This window comes from Lolium rigidum, chromosome 1, assembly GCF_022539505.1.
Source record: "Lolium rigidum isolate FL_2022 chromosome 1, APGP_CSIRO_Lrig_0.1, whole genome shotgun sequence".
NCBI lineage: Eukaryota > Viridiplantae > Streptophyta > Magnoliopsida > Poales > Poaceae > Lolium > Lolium rigidum.
Genome location: NC_061508.1, coordinates 86,923,964 through 86,943,339, shown reverse-complemented (window position 1 = coordinate 86,943,339; position 19,376 = coordinate 86,923,964). Strand labels below are relative to the sequence as shown.

The 19,376-nt window shown below is 45.9% G+C and overlaps 1 protein-coding gene across 1 annotated transcript; it reads right to left on the bottom strand.

Annotated features, from left to right (window-relative positions):
* Positions 1-8,271: 8,271 nt before the first annotated feature.
* Positions 8,272-10,112, bottom strand: LOC124677111 (tricin synthase 2-like). The gene is made up of 3 exons (XM_047213108.1): positions 9,971-10,112; positions 9,793-9,872; positions 8,272-8,842 (listed from the first exon to the last, which is right to left on the bottom strand). The coding sequence occupies exons 1-3, from the start codon at positions 10,049-10,051 to the stop codon at positions 8,272-8,274; spliced, it is 732 nt and encodes a 243-aa protein (XP_047069064.1). The 5' UTR covers positions 10,052-10,112.
* Positions 10,113-19,376: the final 9,264 nt, after the last annotated feature.

The following is a 19,376-nucleotide window of genomic DNA, read 5'->3' as shown; positions in this document are numbered from 1 at the left end:
AATACGAGTAAGTAAAATGCGGGAATAATAATTGCAGCAAGTGGTCCAATCCTTTTTAGCACAAAGGACAAGCCGGTTTGTTTACTTATGATGACCAAACGTTCTTGAGGACACACGGGAATTTAGTCTAGTGCTTTCGCTTCATATAGTTGATTAATCTTCATTGTTTTGATAAGTGTTGTGTGGGTGAACCTATGCTAATGCACTGCACTTCCTAGGACTAATACATACTTGTGATTAAACCCCTTGCAAGCATCCGCAAATACAAGAAAGTAATTAAGATAAATCTAACCACAGCCTTAAACTCTGAGATCCTGCTATCCCTCATGCATCGATATACCAACGGGGGTTCAGGTTGCTGTCACTCCGGCAACCCCACAATTAGCAAATGAATACAAGATGCATTCCCCTAGGCCCATAAAGGTGAAGTATCATGTAGTCGACGTTCACATGACACCACTAGAAGAATAACACCACAACTTAAATAGCAAACCATTAAATATTACTCAACATAGTTCACTACTAACATTTAGACTTCACCCATGTCCTCAAGAACTAAACGAACTACTCACAAGACATCATATGGAACATGATCATAGGTGATATGATGATGAATAACAATCTGAACATAAACCTTGATTCAATGGTTTCACTCAATAGCATCAATAATAAGGAGTAATCAACACCAGGAGAGTTTCCCCTATGAAATAAGGGTTAATTATTGGTTTGCCACTACAGCCCGCGCAACACTTAGTTTTGCCACTAGAGCAGAATGGTTCTCAGTTTTGCCACTAGTATGTGTGCAACGGCTCGTTCCGTGAGCCTGCCGTTTCATTCAAGTCAAACGTCCATGACTCGGCTGTTTCAGGTGGGACCAGGCGGAGACGCGTTTGAAAAGAGGACCGTTGCTGGCCGTTTCACGTGGGACCCACAAGGTTTGGCTTTGGGCAGATGAGAAGGGTGTTTAAAAAATGGTGAAAAATGAACAAACAAAAAAGGGTGCGGCTGGGACTCGAACCCAAGACCGCTTTGTTTGGTAGCATGAAGAATTGCTCTGGTAACCAGTGGGGCAGATGGAAAGATATTGAAAACCGAAAGGAAGAAATCTAACTATAGTTAGTTCTAGTTCGTGACTTGGTTTATGGTGTAAGGACGTATATGTTTGTTCTTTGTGTTTATGCACGCTGCTTAACCAAAAAAAGGGTGCGTCTTTGTTATTTGAAGCATTACGTGTTTGTGGTTTAGGTTGGAAAAATAATCAAACAAAAAAGGGTGCATCTTTATATTCTTGCGGGGAAAAATGGTGCATTTATCTGATTTCAAGCATTGCGTTTTTGTGATTTTTTGTTTCATACTATGGGTACCCTACTTATAATACATCAAAGTTCATACTTGGATCCATGTTTGTGATTTCATGATTCATACACCCTTGATATATTACATCGAAATCATAGAAAACTAAGATATATGAGATGCAAATATTGGTAGCCAGATCATCACGCAAAATAACTTAGATAAATTCGATACATAAGATGCTTAGTTCCACCATTACACGGAAATAACTTAGATAGATAGATAAGTTGAGTGACACACGACTTGACACGACTCAACACGGAACCACATAGAAAATGAAAACGTAAAGCTAAAAAAAAACTTGACGAGGTTGACGAGAACACATCTTGGCCGCACCACCTGCCGCAGCACCTGCGCCGCACCACCTTCTTCACCGGCGTCTTCACTTGTAGTACGGGAGGCAGTGCATAGGTTTCCCGGAGAAGAAGATGGCGTCGCAATCGGTGAAGACGTTGTAGGTGGTGAAGAAGATTGACTCGCAGCCGCACCAGAAGACCTCACCGAGGAGGGCGTACGCGTCAAATCGGTTGGCGAAGGTGACCGTGAGCAGCTTGAGGGCGACGCCTTCACGAGACTCGTTGACGTAGTACATGACGGGCGAGCCCGGTGGGAGGTGGGAGAAGCCCTCGTCGAGGAAGTCTCGAGTGAGCTCGACCTCGGTCCTCCACCTCGACTTTGCCCACACACGGAGCGTCTTCTCGACGAGGACGTCCGCCGGATAGAGTAGCTCCGTCCTGGTGCGCGGACGGCGGAAGGTCGGTCCCGTGTACTGCATCTTCGGAGAGGCAGAGAGGCTCGCTTGGGTGCGTGGTGCTTTGGAGAGGGAGAGGAAGAGAGGCTCGCTCGGTTGGTGTGTGGGAGAGGAAGAGAGGCCCCTTATAAAGAGGTTGGCTCATAATTGGGTGGTTCCTAATGAATTAACGCGTGGCTAGCCGTCTTCCAAAAATAATTAAGCGTATTGACGATGGCAAAACTGATGCCGCTGCATCGCTGCGAGAGCTGAGACGATGGCAACGCTGAGACGCTGCGTCGATGCATTAAAAGGCGTCGGTGAGTGAGGTACGTGGAAAGGGCCGTTGGCGTGGCGCCTGCATGGCGCATGCATGGCGCATGCATCGCAGGCCTAGACACGCGGGACGGCCCAACGGACATTTCAGTGTTCTTATAGCCCACCGTATGCGTGGAGAAAGGAACCAATGAGGTTGAAGAACGAGGGTGTCCATGGATCGGCCCCGAAACCTTCTAGAAGGCTAGATCGGACGGCTGGCGTTACCGCGAGTGAACGGTCCACAATGCAAAACAGAGCAACCCACGGATCGGTCCGGTTTCCTTCTAGAAGAATAGGGTTAGCTGGTCAAAATTAGGCTTTGACCAAACTTGAAATGAGCATCAAAAATTCAAAAAAAATCGAAAAAATGGAAAACCTTCTCACATAGACTTCTTATGTCATATAGTACCGATTCTAGTTGATAAACATGGTCTACATGCTGTTCAACAAAAAAACCATGTGTCTAATGTGATATCTCAAACACTCGGGGTACAAGTTCGAGGGTGAAGACAAGAGGTTTAGGGTTTGGAACATGAAAAGTTTCAAAAACCTCACCAAAGCTTCATTTTGGAGTGAATAACAAGGATCCATGCTTAGTTTTACAATTCCATGTTTAAAACTTGATAAAATGATGGTCAAAGTTAGGTTTGACTAAATTTGATATGAGCATAAAAAATTCAAAAAAAATTAAAAAAATGGAAATCCTTCTCACATAGTCTTCTTATGTCATATACTACCCATTCTAGTTGATAAACATGGTCTACATGTTGTTCAACAAAAAAACCATGTGTCTAATGTGATATCTCAAACACTCGGGGTACAAGTTCGAGGGTGAAGACAAGAGGTTTAGGGTTTGGAACATGAAAAGTTTCAAAAACCTCACCAAAGCTTCATTTTGGAGTGAATAACAAGGATCCATGCTTAGTTTTACAATTCCATGTTTAAAACTTGATAAAATGATGGTCAAAGTTAGGTTTGACTAAATTTGATATGAGCATAAAAAATTCAAAAAAAATCAAAAAAATGGAAATCCTTCTCACATAGTCTTCTTATGTCATATACTACCCATTCTAGTTGATAAACATGGTCTACATGTTGTTCAACAAAAAAACCATGTGTCTTAATGTGATATCTCAAACACCGGGGTACAAGTTCGAGGGTGAAGACAAGAGGTTTAGGGTTTGGAACATGAAAAGTTTCAAAAACCTCACCAAAGCTTCATTTTGGAGTGAATAACAAGGATCCATGCTTAGTTTTACAATTCCATGTTTAAAACTTGATAAAATGATGGTCAAAGTTAGGTTTGACTAAATTTGATATGAGCATAAAAAATTCAAAAAAAATCAAAAAATGGAAATCCTTCTCACATAGTCTTCTTATGTCATATACTACCCATTCTAGTTGATAAACATGGTCTACATGTTGTTCAACAAAAAAACCATGTGTCTTAATGTGATATCTCAAACACTGGGGTACAAGTTCGAGGGTGAAGACAAGAGGTTTAGGGTTTGGAACATGAAAAGTTTCAAAAACCTCACCAAAGCTTCATTATGGAGTGAATAACAAGGATCCATGCTTAGTTTTACAATTCCATGTTTAAAACTTGATAAAATGATGGTCAAAGTTAGGTTTGACTAAATTTGAGATGAGCATAAAAAATTCAAAAAAAATCAAAAAAATGGAAATCCTTCTCACATAGTCTTCTTACATGGAATTGATGTGTTGTGAACTTATTTGGCCAATTTAGACAAGATCAAAAAAACTTGCTTAGAAATGAGGCCATTTACCCTACCTTTGGAGCTCTTTTTTAGCACATTTTGACATGAGTTTCTCAAAACATGTAATCTCATCATTCCAACATCATTCAAACATAGTTCAAACATGTACTCTAATAATTCCAACATCATTTTGGGAATGTATCTGCCTCTTTTTGCTTGGCCACATTTCTATGCATAATTTTGGGAATACTTCAGAATGATTATTCATAAGCATGTCACATTTTGGGAAATCATTGAAGAAAGCTTTAATCCATGTATTTGGCTGCAATTCCTCCACCCATGCCCAAGCTTCTGCACTGTCCACTTTCATTTTTTCCATATTTCTTTCCCAAGTTGGAATATTTGTAGACCTTGCAACTTCCCATAGATCATTCGTCGTGGAAACGTGTCTCACACAAGTGCCTATGTTCGAATCGGGGAAAACTTTCTTCACTGCATTGATGAGGCCCTGTAATATAGAGACAATGTTAATCAGAGAATATTCTTGTGAATATGGCAGGTCGACTGAAAAGTTAATTATGCCCAAGCCCAATATAGAGAATATTCTTTTCCCTTTTCTGGCTAGACACTACAGATCAAACTCAAGGACTTGTCTATATGTGTTCAGCTAGTGTGCCTTCTGTTCAGCTCGTGTGCTGATGCCATTGCGCTGCATCCTATAAATGGCATCCATCTACTGAACCGGAAATGCAAACAAAGATGGACAATGCCATGAGTTGGAGGAGGAGCACCGGCTCTACCGGTGCCTCCGGCTCCGGAGATGCCTCTCTGTCCGAAGTGCTTCCATGGCTAGGGCGGACAAGCACTTGCTAGTTTATCGTAGGAGAACCTTGGAAGAGAGGGAAGCTCGCTGCCGCAAAGCGCAGGGAGGAGGAAGAAGCCGCTGCTAGGCTGAGGGAAGAGCAACAAGCAGTCGTTACCTCGAAGCAGCCTAGGTGAGTGCTTTAGGACTACACGAGTCATCCAACTTCCAACGAACGGACCAAAACCTACTCCCAAACCGAGAAGGTACCATGTGTCACCAAATCTTGAAGAAAAGGTGAAGGCTGGAGTTATGTTGTGCTTGGCTGAAGAAGGGCATGAAGAAGATGAAAGAGGCATCGAAGATTGGTAGAGGCAAGGACAAGGGCCAAGTTTATCATAGGAAAGGTTAAGGGTTAAAGCATGGCATGTAGTTTGTTGTCTGTTTCGGTCATGTAGTTTGTCCGAATAAGAATGTAAGGCTGTCGCCGCCACTAGCCATTTCGTCGAGCAGGTGGAGGGCGTGCGGCGGAACGAGCGACTACGTCGCAAGACGGTGGGGTAGAGCAGGTGCTCCCGGAGGCGGTGGCGGTGGAGAAGGTGTCCACGCGGGACGGCCGCGCGGCGGCGCGGTGGTGGCGTCGCAGGTGGTGCCGGCAGGGGCGCGGATGGTGGTGGGTGCAGTGGATCGGTGTGTGGCTGTGTGGCGGGAGCAGGGGTAGTTCGGTCTTCACCTACACCTATTTGTCATTGCGCGGTCCTACCTGTAAGATCCGGCCCCACTTTCAGTAACGGCGAGAGACGGAAACGTTTGAAGCCTGGCCGTTTGGCCTCGATGGAGCAGCTGCGCCAGAAGCGGTGGCAAAACTGAGCACCATTCTGTTCTAGTGGCAAAACTGAGTCATGCGCGGACAGTAGTGGCAAACCAATAATTAACCCATGAAATAATCAAGATTCAACCCTAGATGTTACAGCGGAGACGAGGTGCATCGGTGGAGATGACGGTGTCGGTGGTGGTGGTGATGATGATGATGATCCCAATGAAGTCCAGCTTGATGATGGTGATGATGGCGACGATTTCCCCCTCCGGGAGGGAATTTCCCCGGCAGATTTCAGCCTGTCGGAGAGCTCTTTTCTCTCTGGTGTTTTCCGCCCCGCAGAGGCGGCTGCGACTACCCTCGATGTTTTGTTGCACCTTAGGGTTTCTGGGAGATGAAGTATGCGGAAGGGCGATGGCCGAGGGTGTCGTGGGCCCCCTCCCCACATGATGGCGCGCCAGCCCTGGTGGCCGCGCCGGCCTATGGGGAGGGCCCATGGCGGCCCTCCTCGGCCTCCCCTTTTGGCTGGCTCCGTCATCTGGAAAAATAGGAGCTTCGGTATATTTTATGTCAATTGTTGATCTTCAGAAATATTGTAACCTGACGGTGCTTTTTCCAGCAGAATTCTGACTCCGGTGAGTAATTCTCCAATAATCATGAAACATGCAAAATAGGTGAAATAACATAAGTATCATCTCTAAATATGAAATATATCAATGAATAACAGTAAATTATGATATAAAATAGTGATGCAAAATGGACGTATCAACTCCCCCCAAGCTTAGACCTCACTTGTCCCCAAGCAAAACTGAACTCAGTAAACAAGACCACATGTTTATGGAGTGACGAGTCGATAAATAAAATACGGACAAGAAGCATCACATTTATTAATTCACACAAGACATTCTAGTAAACAACTTCCTCATATAACTCAACTTGAGACAAGTAAAGGGAAATCACAAATAAAGGTGCATAGGAAATCATAATTGGTGATGGCAAACTTCGTTCTTGGTCAAAGAACAATTAACAGATTGTACTTATCTTTCGAGCAGAGCCTTTATATTAGAGCTTATATGGCAGATCTTACATGCTCAGTCATAACAATCTCCTCATAATCATTGATAACCTTCAAAACCATATTCATTCAAATAAATTTGTACTAAACAAGGAAGAATAAAAGACATGATTACATAGATCACAATATAAATGGTTGGATCACAACAACTCAATTGCTTGCTTGAGATCGAGGGAAATAGGTTTACTGACTCAACATAAAAGTAAAAGATAGGCCCTTCGCAGAGGGAAGCAGGGATTAAATCATGTGCTAGAGCTTTTTAAGTTTTGAAATCATATAGAGGGCATAAAAATAAAGTTTTGAGAGGTGTTTGTTGTTGTCATCGAATGATAGTGGGCGCTCTAACCCCCTTGCCAAACAGACTTTCAAAGAGCGGCTCCCATGAAGGACGTTATCTCTACCAGCAAGGTAGATCATCCCTCTTCTCTTTCGTTTACACATGTACTTTAATTTTATTTATGGATGACAATCCTCCCAACCTTTGCTTTCACAAGCCATGGCTAACCGAATCCTCGGGTGCCTTCCAACATTTCACATACCATGGAGGAGTGTCTATTTGCAAAATTAAGTTGCTTACTGATGAATCAGGGCAAAATATGTGAAGAGAATTATTAATGAAAGTTAGCAAAAAAAAGATGTGCCGTCTTGGACAGTTTCTAAGAGGGCGGGCAAAAAGTTTAAGCGTAATCTATAAGGAGGAGAAAGAGAAGCTTATCCTTTTAGTAGATGAGCCTTCATTTGAGAGTAGAATCAACCCCTCTCGATGGAGTGAGAGGGCAGCGAAGAAGTGACGAATATAAATCTTGCTAAAACTAAGACATAACAAAGAGATTTGGTGGGCTCAGCGCGCCGAAGTTAATCATATTCAAGAGGGGGAAATAATACGAAGTATTTTCACCTTATTGCGAATGGGTAGCATCGAAAGAAAAGAATCTTCTAGCTTGAACAAGACAAGTAGTCTATATTAGGTCAAGAGAACCTAAAATCTTTATTACGAAGTAATACAAGAAATTATTTAAAGTAACGAAGCCAAGAAAAATTCAACATAGGTGCCATTGACAAACCCCTCCAAATAATGTCTGCCTAGGAGAGGTAAGATTTGCGCACGCCAATGAGTAGAACAGTGATGACGACAATACAAGTACATAAAGTTTTTTTTTTGAAATGGAGGAAATGTATATAAGGCATATACAGAAGCTTATACACAATATTGAAATGGGAGTATCACATTAATTTCCATATTTGAAACAAACTTTAAAAGTACAGCTCGGTCATATGACCAGCGCCGTTATTGGGTACGCGAAAGATTGAGTGAGCCGCCACAAATCAAATGACTACTCCATAGCCTGAACGATTATGAGACGATACAACAGCAATCAATCATCTTATTATTTGATCGCATAGACACATCAGACGCGCGCCCCAAGAGACGAGAGTCAGCGCCTCATGAAGCCACGATCATGCGATGCGGCGGCAAAGCGTGATGCCATCGGCGATTGGGAGCTGCACGGGCTCCACACGCGCATCGGCGGCGATCCTTGCGTTGAACTCCCTCATGGCGTCCCTTACATCGATGTCGTCCTCCGTGAGCGGCGTGTCGTCGGGCATGGCCACTGAGCCGCCCCAGAGCGTGTTGTCGTAGGCGAGCACGCCGCCGACGCGCACCAGTCGCAGCAGCTGCTCGTGGTACTTGCCGTAGTTGGGCTTGTCGGCGTCCACGAAGGCGAAGTCGAAGCTCGCCTCGTGCTCTTCGTCGGCGATGAGCCCGTCGAGGATCGGGCCGGCGGGGCCCTCGCGGAAGTCCACCTTGTGCGCGACGCCGGCCTTCTTGATGACGGGGAGGCCGAGGTTGAAGTACTCCCTGCTGACATCAATGGCGACCACCTTGCCATCGTCCGGGATGGCGAGCGCCGTGGCGAGGACGGAGCAGCCGGTGAAGACGCCGACCTCGATGGTGTTCTTGGCGCCCATCACCTTGAGCAACAGCGACAACAGCTGCCCCTCGTCCGGCGGCGACGACATAAACCCACTATATATGTACACACAGATAGAGAGAACCCGATTCATCAATCCACTATGATCTGCAATTTCCCAAGGGTCAGGCTGCAAGTGGGACACGATGCGGGGGCCCGCATGTTTCCCGCATGGGCCCGCAGCAAATCAGTGGGACGCCTGCGGCAGCCCGCATGGTTCTCGCGTGTGTACGCGGAGACCGCTTCTGCCGCAGCTAAACAATCGCGCGTGTAGCATTAATTGCAATGACAGAGCATTCTCTCTGCTTCCTTCCTTGTACACGCATCTGCTAATCTGAATATCGCTCCATGGGCGCGCAGCAGAGCCAGCTTCCGCCGCCCAGGGCGCGCCGACGCTTCTTGTCGCCGGCGACGGAGCGCGGGCGCCTCGCACGAGGGAGAGCAGAGCGCAGCTGTCCTGGTCATCTCTTGCCGCTGTTCCCGTCGTCCACACCTCCGCGACGGAAGCTGGACTCGGGCCCAAGACCCCCGTCGACACAGCGGCGGGACAGGGAGCGCAGCGCGGCGGCGGAGGCTCCCGGCAATGGACGCAGCGCTGACGCCGCCGCTTGGGTTTGCGCTTGCTGCCCTTGACCCGGACCTGGACGATGCAGTTGACCTTGGGAGAGGAGGTATCGGCGGCCTCCATCCTACCGCGCCGGGCCTAGACGCCGCCATCGTACCCATCGGGAAGATGAGCGACTGGCCCCCGTTGAGGCTCCCGGCAATGGACGCAGAGCTGACGCCGCCGCAGCCGGGGCTGAAGGCTTTGGAGGATTTGCGGAACAGATGCGGTAACCGCGGGCCGGCCCGCATCCGCCGTTTTTTTTTCTTCATTTTCTGTGGGAGTCCGCATATGAAGGTAAATGGGCCTAAATTTGCGGCGCCGCTGACGGCCCACTACCGCTTGCACCCTGACCCAAGGGAGAGAAAAGGAAAGGGATTTATAGTCATGCATGATACGTACTAGGTGTGCTCCTTGGTGATGAGGCGGAGCTCCCGCAGGAACTCGTTCTCCCGTGGGTACACCATCGTCTTCAGCATGTACTGCAAAACGACACTCACTTGATGCATTGCTTTGCAGATATACAAATTCAGCTGGGAGAGAGTGATGATCGATCCTGCGCGCGCGCGGCCGTGCATACCTCGTAGAGGGCGTCACTCTTGAGGAGCGTCTTGGTGCTTTCGCTGTTGTGGATGTCCTTGACATCCCCGTTCGAAGCCATAGCCGCGCCGCTACTGCTGCTGCTAGCCCGGCGAAGAAGGAACCGCCGCCGCCGCTCAAGACTCGCACCGTTCTACAATATGCACACAACAGGCGTCACGCAGAGAGAGAGAGAGAGAACACGAGTTCGGTGCAGGCGAGTCGTCTTGTCTAGTAGTAGTATTTATGCTCGACGAGTACGCCTCGGTACGAGTGAGCTGTTGGATCAATAAGACATCTCCAGCTGACTATCCATGGACCGTCCGAAATAGTGGATAAGTAGTGCACGTTTCCGGCGACGTATCCTTCCGCTTTCTTTCTTGGCTGACATCGCGATTATTACCACCTCGGGCCCTTCGGCACACGAGACACAAAGAAGCAACTTCCTACCATAAATCTTCGGTCGCAATCTCTGTCGCTAGCCCAGGCTGCGCCGCCATCTGCGCTTTGGGTCACCGTTGCCGTCGCCAGTTTCCACTGGATCCTGTTGCAGCTGCGGTGGCGCACAAGATCTCGGCTGTGCGCTGCCATGGCGTCATCGCCTCGCTACGAAACGAAACGCGAGCCGTTGCGGTTTATCCAGGTCACTTATTTGGACCTGAAAATTTCTTTTATCTTCTCAGATCGGCAGAAATGCGGAATGGTCTGCCTGATATGGGCCGTAGCTGCTGTATGTAGAGCACATGGCCTGGCCCTGGTTGCCTTGATCCAAGTGCCGGTAGCTTCTAGTCCTGCGTCTGTTCGGCCACGTCGCGTGCAACGTCATCAGACTGTCCGAGTGAGAGGAAGAGGAATGTCGGAGTCTCGGACATATACTCTACTGATTGAGCTCTCGGGCACTCCGCTAACTGAGCTTGCATATCACACAATTAATGTCTTGAACATGAGAGTTTCAGTGGCTTGGCTTGGCTAACAGGAGATTTTAGATCCTAATCCAAGACCAAAGAAAAGAATGGCCTACCAATGCTAATTTTGGAACAAGTATGAACAAGATTAGGGGTTCAGAAACTGCCGGCATGTGTAACGAACTGAGATCTAATTAAGTCGATTAGTGCGGGCGTCTATATGCAAATGCAGAGGTTCGAGAGTGTCGCACCTTGTCAGCGCCCATGGCGCATGCGGTTTGCCGCCGGTGACTCGGCCAGGCCGCCGCCTCACCGCACCGGCTGCTGGGAAAAACGGCGCGCGGCCCGCCTCCGGCGCCATTCCGCACGGCGGCGCGCAGCCCTGCTGCCGCCCGGACTGCCAAGCTGCCCTTCATGTGTCGCCAGGCGCGCGGCCGCGGCTGTCGGCTGCTAGCCTACCGGATGAACGACGTTGAGCACGTCGAAAAAGACCTTTCCTTTTGGATCCAAACGCTCAATGATTGATCTTCTTCTTCCTTTGGCTCCGCCGTGGAGCCAGCCAACACGTAGCGAAGTGGGCGAGAGCATGCCACGGACAGAGATGGGCCGGGCCAGCAACGCACGTTTCTCCTGCTCCGTCTCTCTTGTACTCTCGTCACGCAAACACTAAATTTGGAAATTGCTCCCTAGCGCGCGCGCGCGTCGTAGCACCGGTTCGCTAAAGTATCTTCGTTCGTGGGCCGGTCTGTTTATTCCGCGCGATGCTTCAGGGTGGATTCGTTAGTTAGTTTTGGTTCTGCTTACGTACAACCGCTTGTACGTGCCTCCTTGGATTAGCTTTGCGGGATGTCTGTGCTATGTTTTCCACAATCGTGAGGTAGTAGGACAAGTCCAGGTACTTTTTCCTTTATTTATTTCTTTTCTTTGGTACTATTTCTTCCTCGTTTACCTTTATTTTTTTCCTTTTTTCTATGGTCTATTCCATTTCAAGTACTTTATTATTTCTTCTTAGTTAACATCTTTAGTTATATTCCATTTCAAATATGTTTTATTCCTTCAGGGCTTCTGGACCTAAATTTCTTGCCGCACTCTCTAGTCGCGTTTTTTTAGTTTTGATTGTTATGTGGGTTTAAAATGTTGTTCCTCGTGTAGGTGTGATTTTTTCCGCGGGTCTAAAATGTTGTCCCTCGTGTAGATGTGATTTGTTATGTGGGTTCAAAATGTTGTTCCTCGTGTAGATGCGGTTTGTTCCGCTGTTCTAAAATGTTGTTCCTCGTGTAGATGCGGTTTGTTCCGTTGTTCTAAAATGTTGTTCCTCGTGTAGATGTGATTTGTTCTCCCAGGTCTAATATGTTGTTCCTCGTGTACGTGCGATTTGTTCCCCCGGTCTAAAATGTTGTTCCTTGTGTAGATGCGATTTGTTCCCCGGATGTAAAGTGTTGTTCCTCTTGTAGATGCGATTTGTTCCAGTGTCAAAAATGTTGTTCCTCGTGTACATGTGATTTGTTCCCTGGGTCTAAAATGTTGTTCCTCATCTAGATGCGATTTGTTCCCTGGGTCTAAAATGTTGTTCCTCGTGTATATGTGATTTGTTCCCTGGGTCTAAATGTTGTTCCTCGTCTAGATGCGATTTGTTCCCTGGATCTAAAGTGTTGTTCCTCTTGTAGATGTGGTTTGTTCCCCTGTCAAAAATGTTGTTCCTCGTGTAGATGTGATATGTTCCTGCAGTCTAAAATGTTGGTCCTCATGTAGATGTGATTTGTTCCCTGTATCTAAAATGTTGTTCATTGTCTAGATTGCAATTTATTCTCCCGGTCTAAAATGTTGTTGCTCGTGTAGATGTGATTTATTCTCGAGGTCTAAAATGTTGTTCCTAGTGTAGATGCATAAATGTGACGGGAAAATATAGCTAGGCATCTATTTCCGTACGAACCATGTGCTAGGACAAAAGAAGTAGCTACGAGCAACCTTGACAGCTGGCCAAAAGGTTCGTACGTACAGATTAGGCGGCCGGACCTTGGCATGGTCATCTCTCGCATGCATGCATTAGACGATCAGGACGTTGCATGCATGGATTAGGCGGCAGAAGTACCTATGCGGCTATGCGTGCATGGATTAAGCGGCCGGAGCGTCGTATGCATGGAATAGATCAATAGGAGGCTTACGTACGCAGCGCACCACGTTTCCAACCGCAGCGCAACTTTTTTAGTCCCACATCGCCAACCGATGAGCATAAACACCAGCTTAAATACACCCGCGCGGTTACAGTTGCCAAGCAGTATTCGGTGCCAGCGTGGTTACAGCTCCTTACAGAAGGACCAGGACCGATCTCCTTGCCTGATTAAAATGGGCCGCCAAATTGAAAGCCCACCTGATCGATCCTTGCGCGATAGGTACGATGGAGAGCGCGCGAGCGCTAGGAAGGAGGACCCCTAAATTTCGCTTCTAGCAAGCGCTATTCCTGCTCGCATGCGTGCGGCCTAGGTGAGTGTTTTTTTTTCCTTCTTTTCGCTTTTGCTATTTGCTGTTTCTCTTATTCCTTTTTTTATTCGTTTTCTTTTTTCTTTTTCCTTTTTATTTTTATTTATGTTTTTAATATTTTTCATTATACTCTTTTTCATTTTTTTTCATTTTTTTTCTATTTATATGGTGAAAATTTTGAACCTTTTTTTGAATTTGAACTATTTTTAGCTGTGTGAAACCATTTAATTGGGTGATCCATTTTCGATTTTGAAACATTTTTTAATCACGAACAATTATTGAAACCTAAACTTTTTAGAAACTTCATTTGTCCGTGAATAATATTAATTTTTTTCTTTTTTCCTAGTGAACTATCTTTAAAATTAGAACCTTTTATAAGACGGTGAACTATCTCATTAGTTTCCTTTAATTCTTAAAATGCGTATAAGAAAATATCAATCAATTCGTCACACCGAATAAAATGCTACATAATGTAGAGTTATAAAATATATGAATCTCATATAATAATATGACTACACAGAAGTAGGGTTATAGCCCACCAGCAGGCATAAAAATCTGCACTATATTTGCGAATGAACTTTTACCGGAACCGGTACCTAATATCACCAATACCATTGATTTGTGTCCTCAAACTTATAACCTGGGGCACAAATCTTATAGCATGAATCAAGGGTGAAAATCTCTTCGGTCGGTACCAATTCCAGTAGAATTTCTGGGTTGCGCCCTTTTTTTCTACCATTACTTTTCATGCCACTTATGATGTAATTTTTTTCGAAACGGGCTACCCCTTGCCATTACTGCATAATAAAAATACAAAGTCTTTGAATCAACCAACACAAACACAGAAAAAGGGAACGGGAAAAAGGTTATCCTCGCATCACCAGGAAACCCGTTGACGTTGAGTACCCACTACAAGGCAAAAACCCTATGACAATACAACAAACACTAACAGAAGTTTAGAACATAACACAAACATAAGACCTAAGAGCACCACAACCCACTACAAAAATATAAATCAAACTCAAGGTGCTTGGATCGGCAAGAACTGGAACTGCTTGAGCTTCATCATCCCTTGCAATGAAATCTTTGGCTAGCTTAGTTGCCTTGTCAATTGACTGCTTGTCCCATCTTGATCTTCACAGGTTCCTTCTTCAAGTACAGACCTGCCCAATAATTCAAGAACAAGCAAATAGTGAAGATCACTGCCACAGGAGACTTGAGGACAAAACCCTCAAAAGTAACCATGTTTCTCGTAGTCCAAAGCTCCAAATAGCCCAAAAAAACAGCATCAGTTAGCATAGCAAAAAAAAACTTCTTGTTCCTTTGCATATAAGCATCTAGCCAAGCGAAACATCCCTAAATATTTGAAGGAAAACTATTAGCACCCACGCAAGAGCCAATAATACCGCAAATCACCTTAGCCACAACAGGTAATTGACATTCTCACATTAATTACAGAAGGAACAACTGGGAGAACCAAACCATTACCTTTTTTTTAGATTGTCTATGGTTAAAATAGCATTCAATATAATTGCCACAAAAAAATCTTTATTTTCGAAGGTAAGTTCAATTTCCAAATCCATCTTTTATGAGGACTTATCACTGACCTAATCTTGCATACATGTGTGTGCTTCTGTTTTGCAGTGAATGATCAGACTTACTGATTAACTAAACAATGTATGTGAGAACGAAGTCACCGAAACAAGCACAAACAACCAAAACTCGAAAGCTGCATCAAGACACTCTGTAAGGGTACATTGCCAATGTGTGGTTTTGGTAATTAATGATAACCTCTATGGACTAATGTTTTCATTGAGTTTATATGAAGAAATATTACATAGGTAATAGTTGTAGTCCATGTGTTGGATTCAACTATAGATGCCATGAAGATAAAAGATATACCTTGAGTATTAGCATCAAGATCATCGATTTGAAGACATATATGTGATATGATCAAGAAGAAGAAATGAAGATGGAGTTCTTGTGTGGAACTCCATATTAGCCATGCTCCAACTTATGTGTTAAGCAATGAATGATAAAAATCTTGAGTGCTTGATTCCAACTGAAGAATTCAAGATATGGCTCTAAGTCGGTGTCATGGTAGTCTCATAAATTGAGCTATGGTTGACTAATTTAGAGCATGCAAACAAATGAAGAGTTCTTTATACACCTCAAGATAGTATGATAAAGCATGAGAATATACAAGGTTGACCAATACGAAGACTGAGGAATAGATTCAAGTTTGGTCAACACATAAGCATGAAGAATGTGCCACATTAAGTCATGTGGTATGGTAAGCTTTGTCAATTATGCTTTATATGAACTAACCCATCATATGTGTGCCTTTGTATTGTCTATGTGGGTTAGGTATCTTTTCATGGGCGTGCATCAAAAGTGAGATTTAGTATAGCCCATGAGAGGATGATATCAAGTGGTGATCATCATCAAGGTTGAGTTGGGCAAGTTCAGGATGAGCATCTCAAAAGGATCATATGCTTGAAGCTTTGCCATCCATTTGATGATAATGGACATGTGAAGATGTGCATCAATGGAGCTTTCCCATCATAGTGTATGAGGGAGCATTTGTGAGTTTTCACGAAACAACAATGATCAAGTGAGGCATTCCGGCTTGAGTGGGGCTTGAAGAGTTATCATCAAGATCAAGGGGGTGCGCAAGATAAAGGTATGGCCTTACTAGGTTTTCCTTTTACCGGTCTCAAGGTGGTTGTTGGGAGACCGGGCTATAGGATAGATAGCCGCACTATCAAGAGGGGCTTGCGGTTGGGTAACTTGATCACATCGTCTTAGGATCTCAAGCCTTTGCATGCTTTGCATTCCATAAATCTTGTTGCTTCTTGGTGTTTCTCTGTGTGAGATTCTTGAGCTTGTTTCTAGCATTTCAACAAGACCAGGTTCATCGAAAAGGAATCCGCATGCATCTTCTATTGTTTTCGAGTTTGGATGCCGTTACCGTTTCTTGACGTTGGGAGGCTCCCTCTCTAAAATCATCTATAAATATTTTGTTGGGGTTCTATTCATCGTTATCTTTCCAACAAAATTGTTTTCATCTAAATCGGAGTTCGGGAGCATTTTCTGTTAAAACTAAAAAAAGAAAAGTTTTCTGACCTTCAGGGGTCCTGCGAAATCCGGCCCACCGCCTGGCCTCGCCGAGCCCCCCACCGCCTGCCCGGTGGGAACCGGCTGCTAGGCTCATGCACACCGGGCCCGCTCCAGGGGTCCCCCGGCCCATGACTGGTTCCTAGCCCGGTGGCCGCCGGACCGACGGGCCTGCCCCCGGTTGGGCCCTTGGCTGCTGCGCGGCCTGCCTTCGCACTGTCCGGTGTGTCAGCCGGCGCTGTCGGCCCGTGCGCCAGCCTGTCCGGCGCCCGGCCCGGTGGACCGGCTGGCTGGCCGGCTGGGTCGTTTTTGTGCCTGTCTTTTTTCCCAATGGCTCTATTTTCTCCTTGACTATAAATAGGCCTTCTTCCACCTTGGACTGGGTAGGTTCTTCCACTCTCTCTCCTCCATTGTTGCCTTTTAAGAACTTGCCCTATCTGTTGATTCCCCCCCCCATGATTCTTGCTCATTCTTGAGGGATTTAAGAGAGGAGATCTAGATCTACAATATCCACCAATCCATTTCTCCTCTAAGTGAGGGGAACCCTTTGGATCTAGATCTTGGAGTCATTTGTTGATTTCCTCCATTATTCTTCCTCTCTAATTACATCCTAGCATTTGTTGCTTTGGTGGGATTTGAGTGTGAAGGATTTGAACACCTTTGGTGTTCTTGCTTTGCATCATTGCATTGTATGAACTCTCCACCACGATTGGTTTGAGTGAGAGACCGTGAGCTTGTTACTCTTGGAGGGTGACCTCCTACTTGGCGTGTTACATTCAGCCTCTACAACAACGCATTGCCATAGCGGCCCTATTGATGCACACAACTCAGAAAAAGAAGAAAAAATACAAAGAAAAGTTTCACTGCAATGATCAATTCCTAGTAGCAGCAGACCTAACACTCCAACACAGCACCGAAAGTCTTGTTTCTCCAAAAGCAATGTCTCCAAAAAAATAGTGCACAAGTGTTATCGTCGCCCGATCATGGATCATATGTTTCACCCTGAAGAAACTCCTTGTTCACAAAACAATGCCTTGAACGTCATTGCTAGACAAACAATTAAGGTCAGATCTTGGATTTTCACCCTACAAGATAAGATTTAGAACTTCTCATGTATTATCGCAGACACTTATAATGCCGCTCCTCCAAGTCACAAATCACCAAGCCAGTTCATCATCATCACAAAGAAAAAAACCACCATTGCTAGTCGCTTAGTCCTCATATCTTGGTTGTCCTGGCATTATCTGCTTCACCATGGAACATCAAACACGTGTCCCATGATGGTAACAGATAGTAGAGCTTCTCAATGCTCCAGGTGAAACCAAACAGTCAGAAAAAATACATGTGCACATGGCCAAATTCGATCCGATCGAGCGATCTCTAGTCTTGAGGCACCCATGGGAGTTCATCGGCGGAGCCTTCCGGAACTCACCGCCCAGGCTAGCTCAGTGAGAGGAGGCATCAAACCGATCTTCGTCTTCCTACGGAAGGAACCCTAGGACCGCATGCCTCCTTTATTGTGCAAGGCATGGGATCCCGTGATCCACCATGTCTCGTTGCCCACCTCTGGCGAAAGGAGGAGGCTGTCGCCGCCATGCCTAGGCTGGCGCCCTGATGCCCAGGTGATGCACGCAGAGCAGCAGACCATTGTTTCCATGTGCAGGACCAACAAGGTGAAGGAGTTCGGCGCCCTCTAAGCCCATGGGGGTCCAAATCCGGCCCAATTAACCTCCCCGCTGCCTCTGCCACCGCCTGTCACCGCCTGCCACCGCCGCGCCTCTGGCCGTCGTTGCCAAGCACCACCGCAGCCAAAAGAGTAATTGTGTGCGTCGCCACCTCCACGCCTGGCCGCAGTCAACATGCCTCCACCGTCGGCGTGGCGCCTCCGGTGGCAGCAGCGGGAGAAGGTGAGGGGAGAGCCCCTCAAACGCCGAGAAGGGGAGCCCTGGTGCGGTGCGCGGCGCCGCCCCACGGTGGTCAGGTCAAGGGTATAGACACATTTAGTGGATAGACACACTTAAATTTAGAAAAAGCTCTCGTATCTTTTTATGGACGGAGGGAATATGCCACAACGGACGTGCTGAGACAAGAACAAACACAAAAACTCGAAAGCTACATCAAGACACTCTGAAGTCTGTTAGAGTATAATATGTATTAGTTGTATTTGGTAGTTTAAGATTGTAACCTAGATCTATCTCTACTAGGCTTATTGCCCTCCAAATGTTTTCTACTATATAAACAGCCTAAGAGGCTCAATGTAATCAGCAATGATCATAGATTAATACAAAACAATATTTCTGCAATTCATCATGGTATTAGAGCGGTTCTTTCCCCAACCTAGAGTTTAGCCACCCACCGCATCCACCACCCTGTTCCGTAGTTTTTTAGCAAAATTTTCGTTCTCAATGCCAAGCCAAGCTACAAGTACTGCATGTCTACATCGCCGATATACCCCAAGCTGATCTACTTCTCGTCGCCAACACTTACGGTCATCGTCAACACCAACGGGGATATTTTTTGACACTGCGACAATCCACGTGGTTTAATCCCCGAAATCTACTTCAACAACTACTTCGCCGTCTTCTTCCACCATGATGGCGCGTGATGCACACGTCCGTTGGGAACCCCAAGAGGAAGGTGTGATGCGCACAGCAGCAAGTTTTTCCCTCAGTAAGAAACCAAGGTTATCGAACCAGTAGGAGATGAAGGCCACGTGAAGGTTGTTGGTGAAGGAGTGTAGTGCGGCGCAACACTAGGGATTCCGGCGCCAACGTGGAACCTGCACAACACAATCAAAATACTTTTCCCTAACTTAACAGTGAGGTTGTCAATCTCACCGGCTTGCTGTAAACAAAGGATTAAACGTATGGTGTGGAGAATGATGTTTGCTTGCAAAGAACAACA

Bases quoted from the DNA above. Each gene is read 5' to 3' on its own strand.
- LOC124677111 (XM_047213108.1), bottom strand. From the start codon at position 10,051: ATGGCTTCGAACGGGGATGTCAAGGACATCCACAACAGCGAAAGCACC. The intron at 9,873-9,970 runs GTATGCACGGCC...GTCGTTTTGCAG, and splicing joins AGAGTGACGCCCTCTACGAG to TACATGCTGAAGACGATGGT. The intron at 8,843-9,792 runs GTACGTATCATG...GTACATATATAG, and splicing joins ATCACCAAGGAGCACACCTA to TGGGTTTATGTCGTCGCCGC.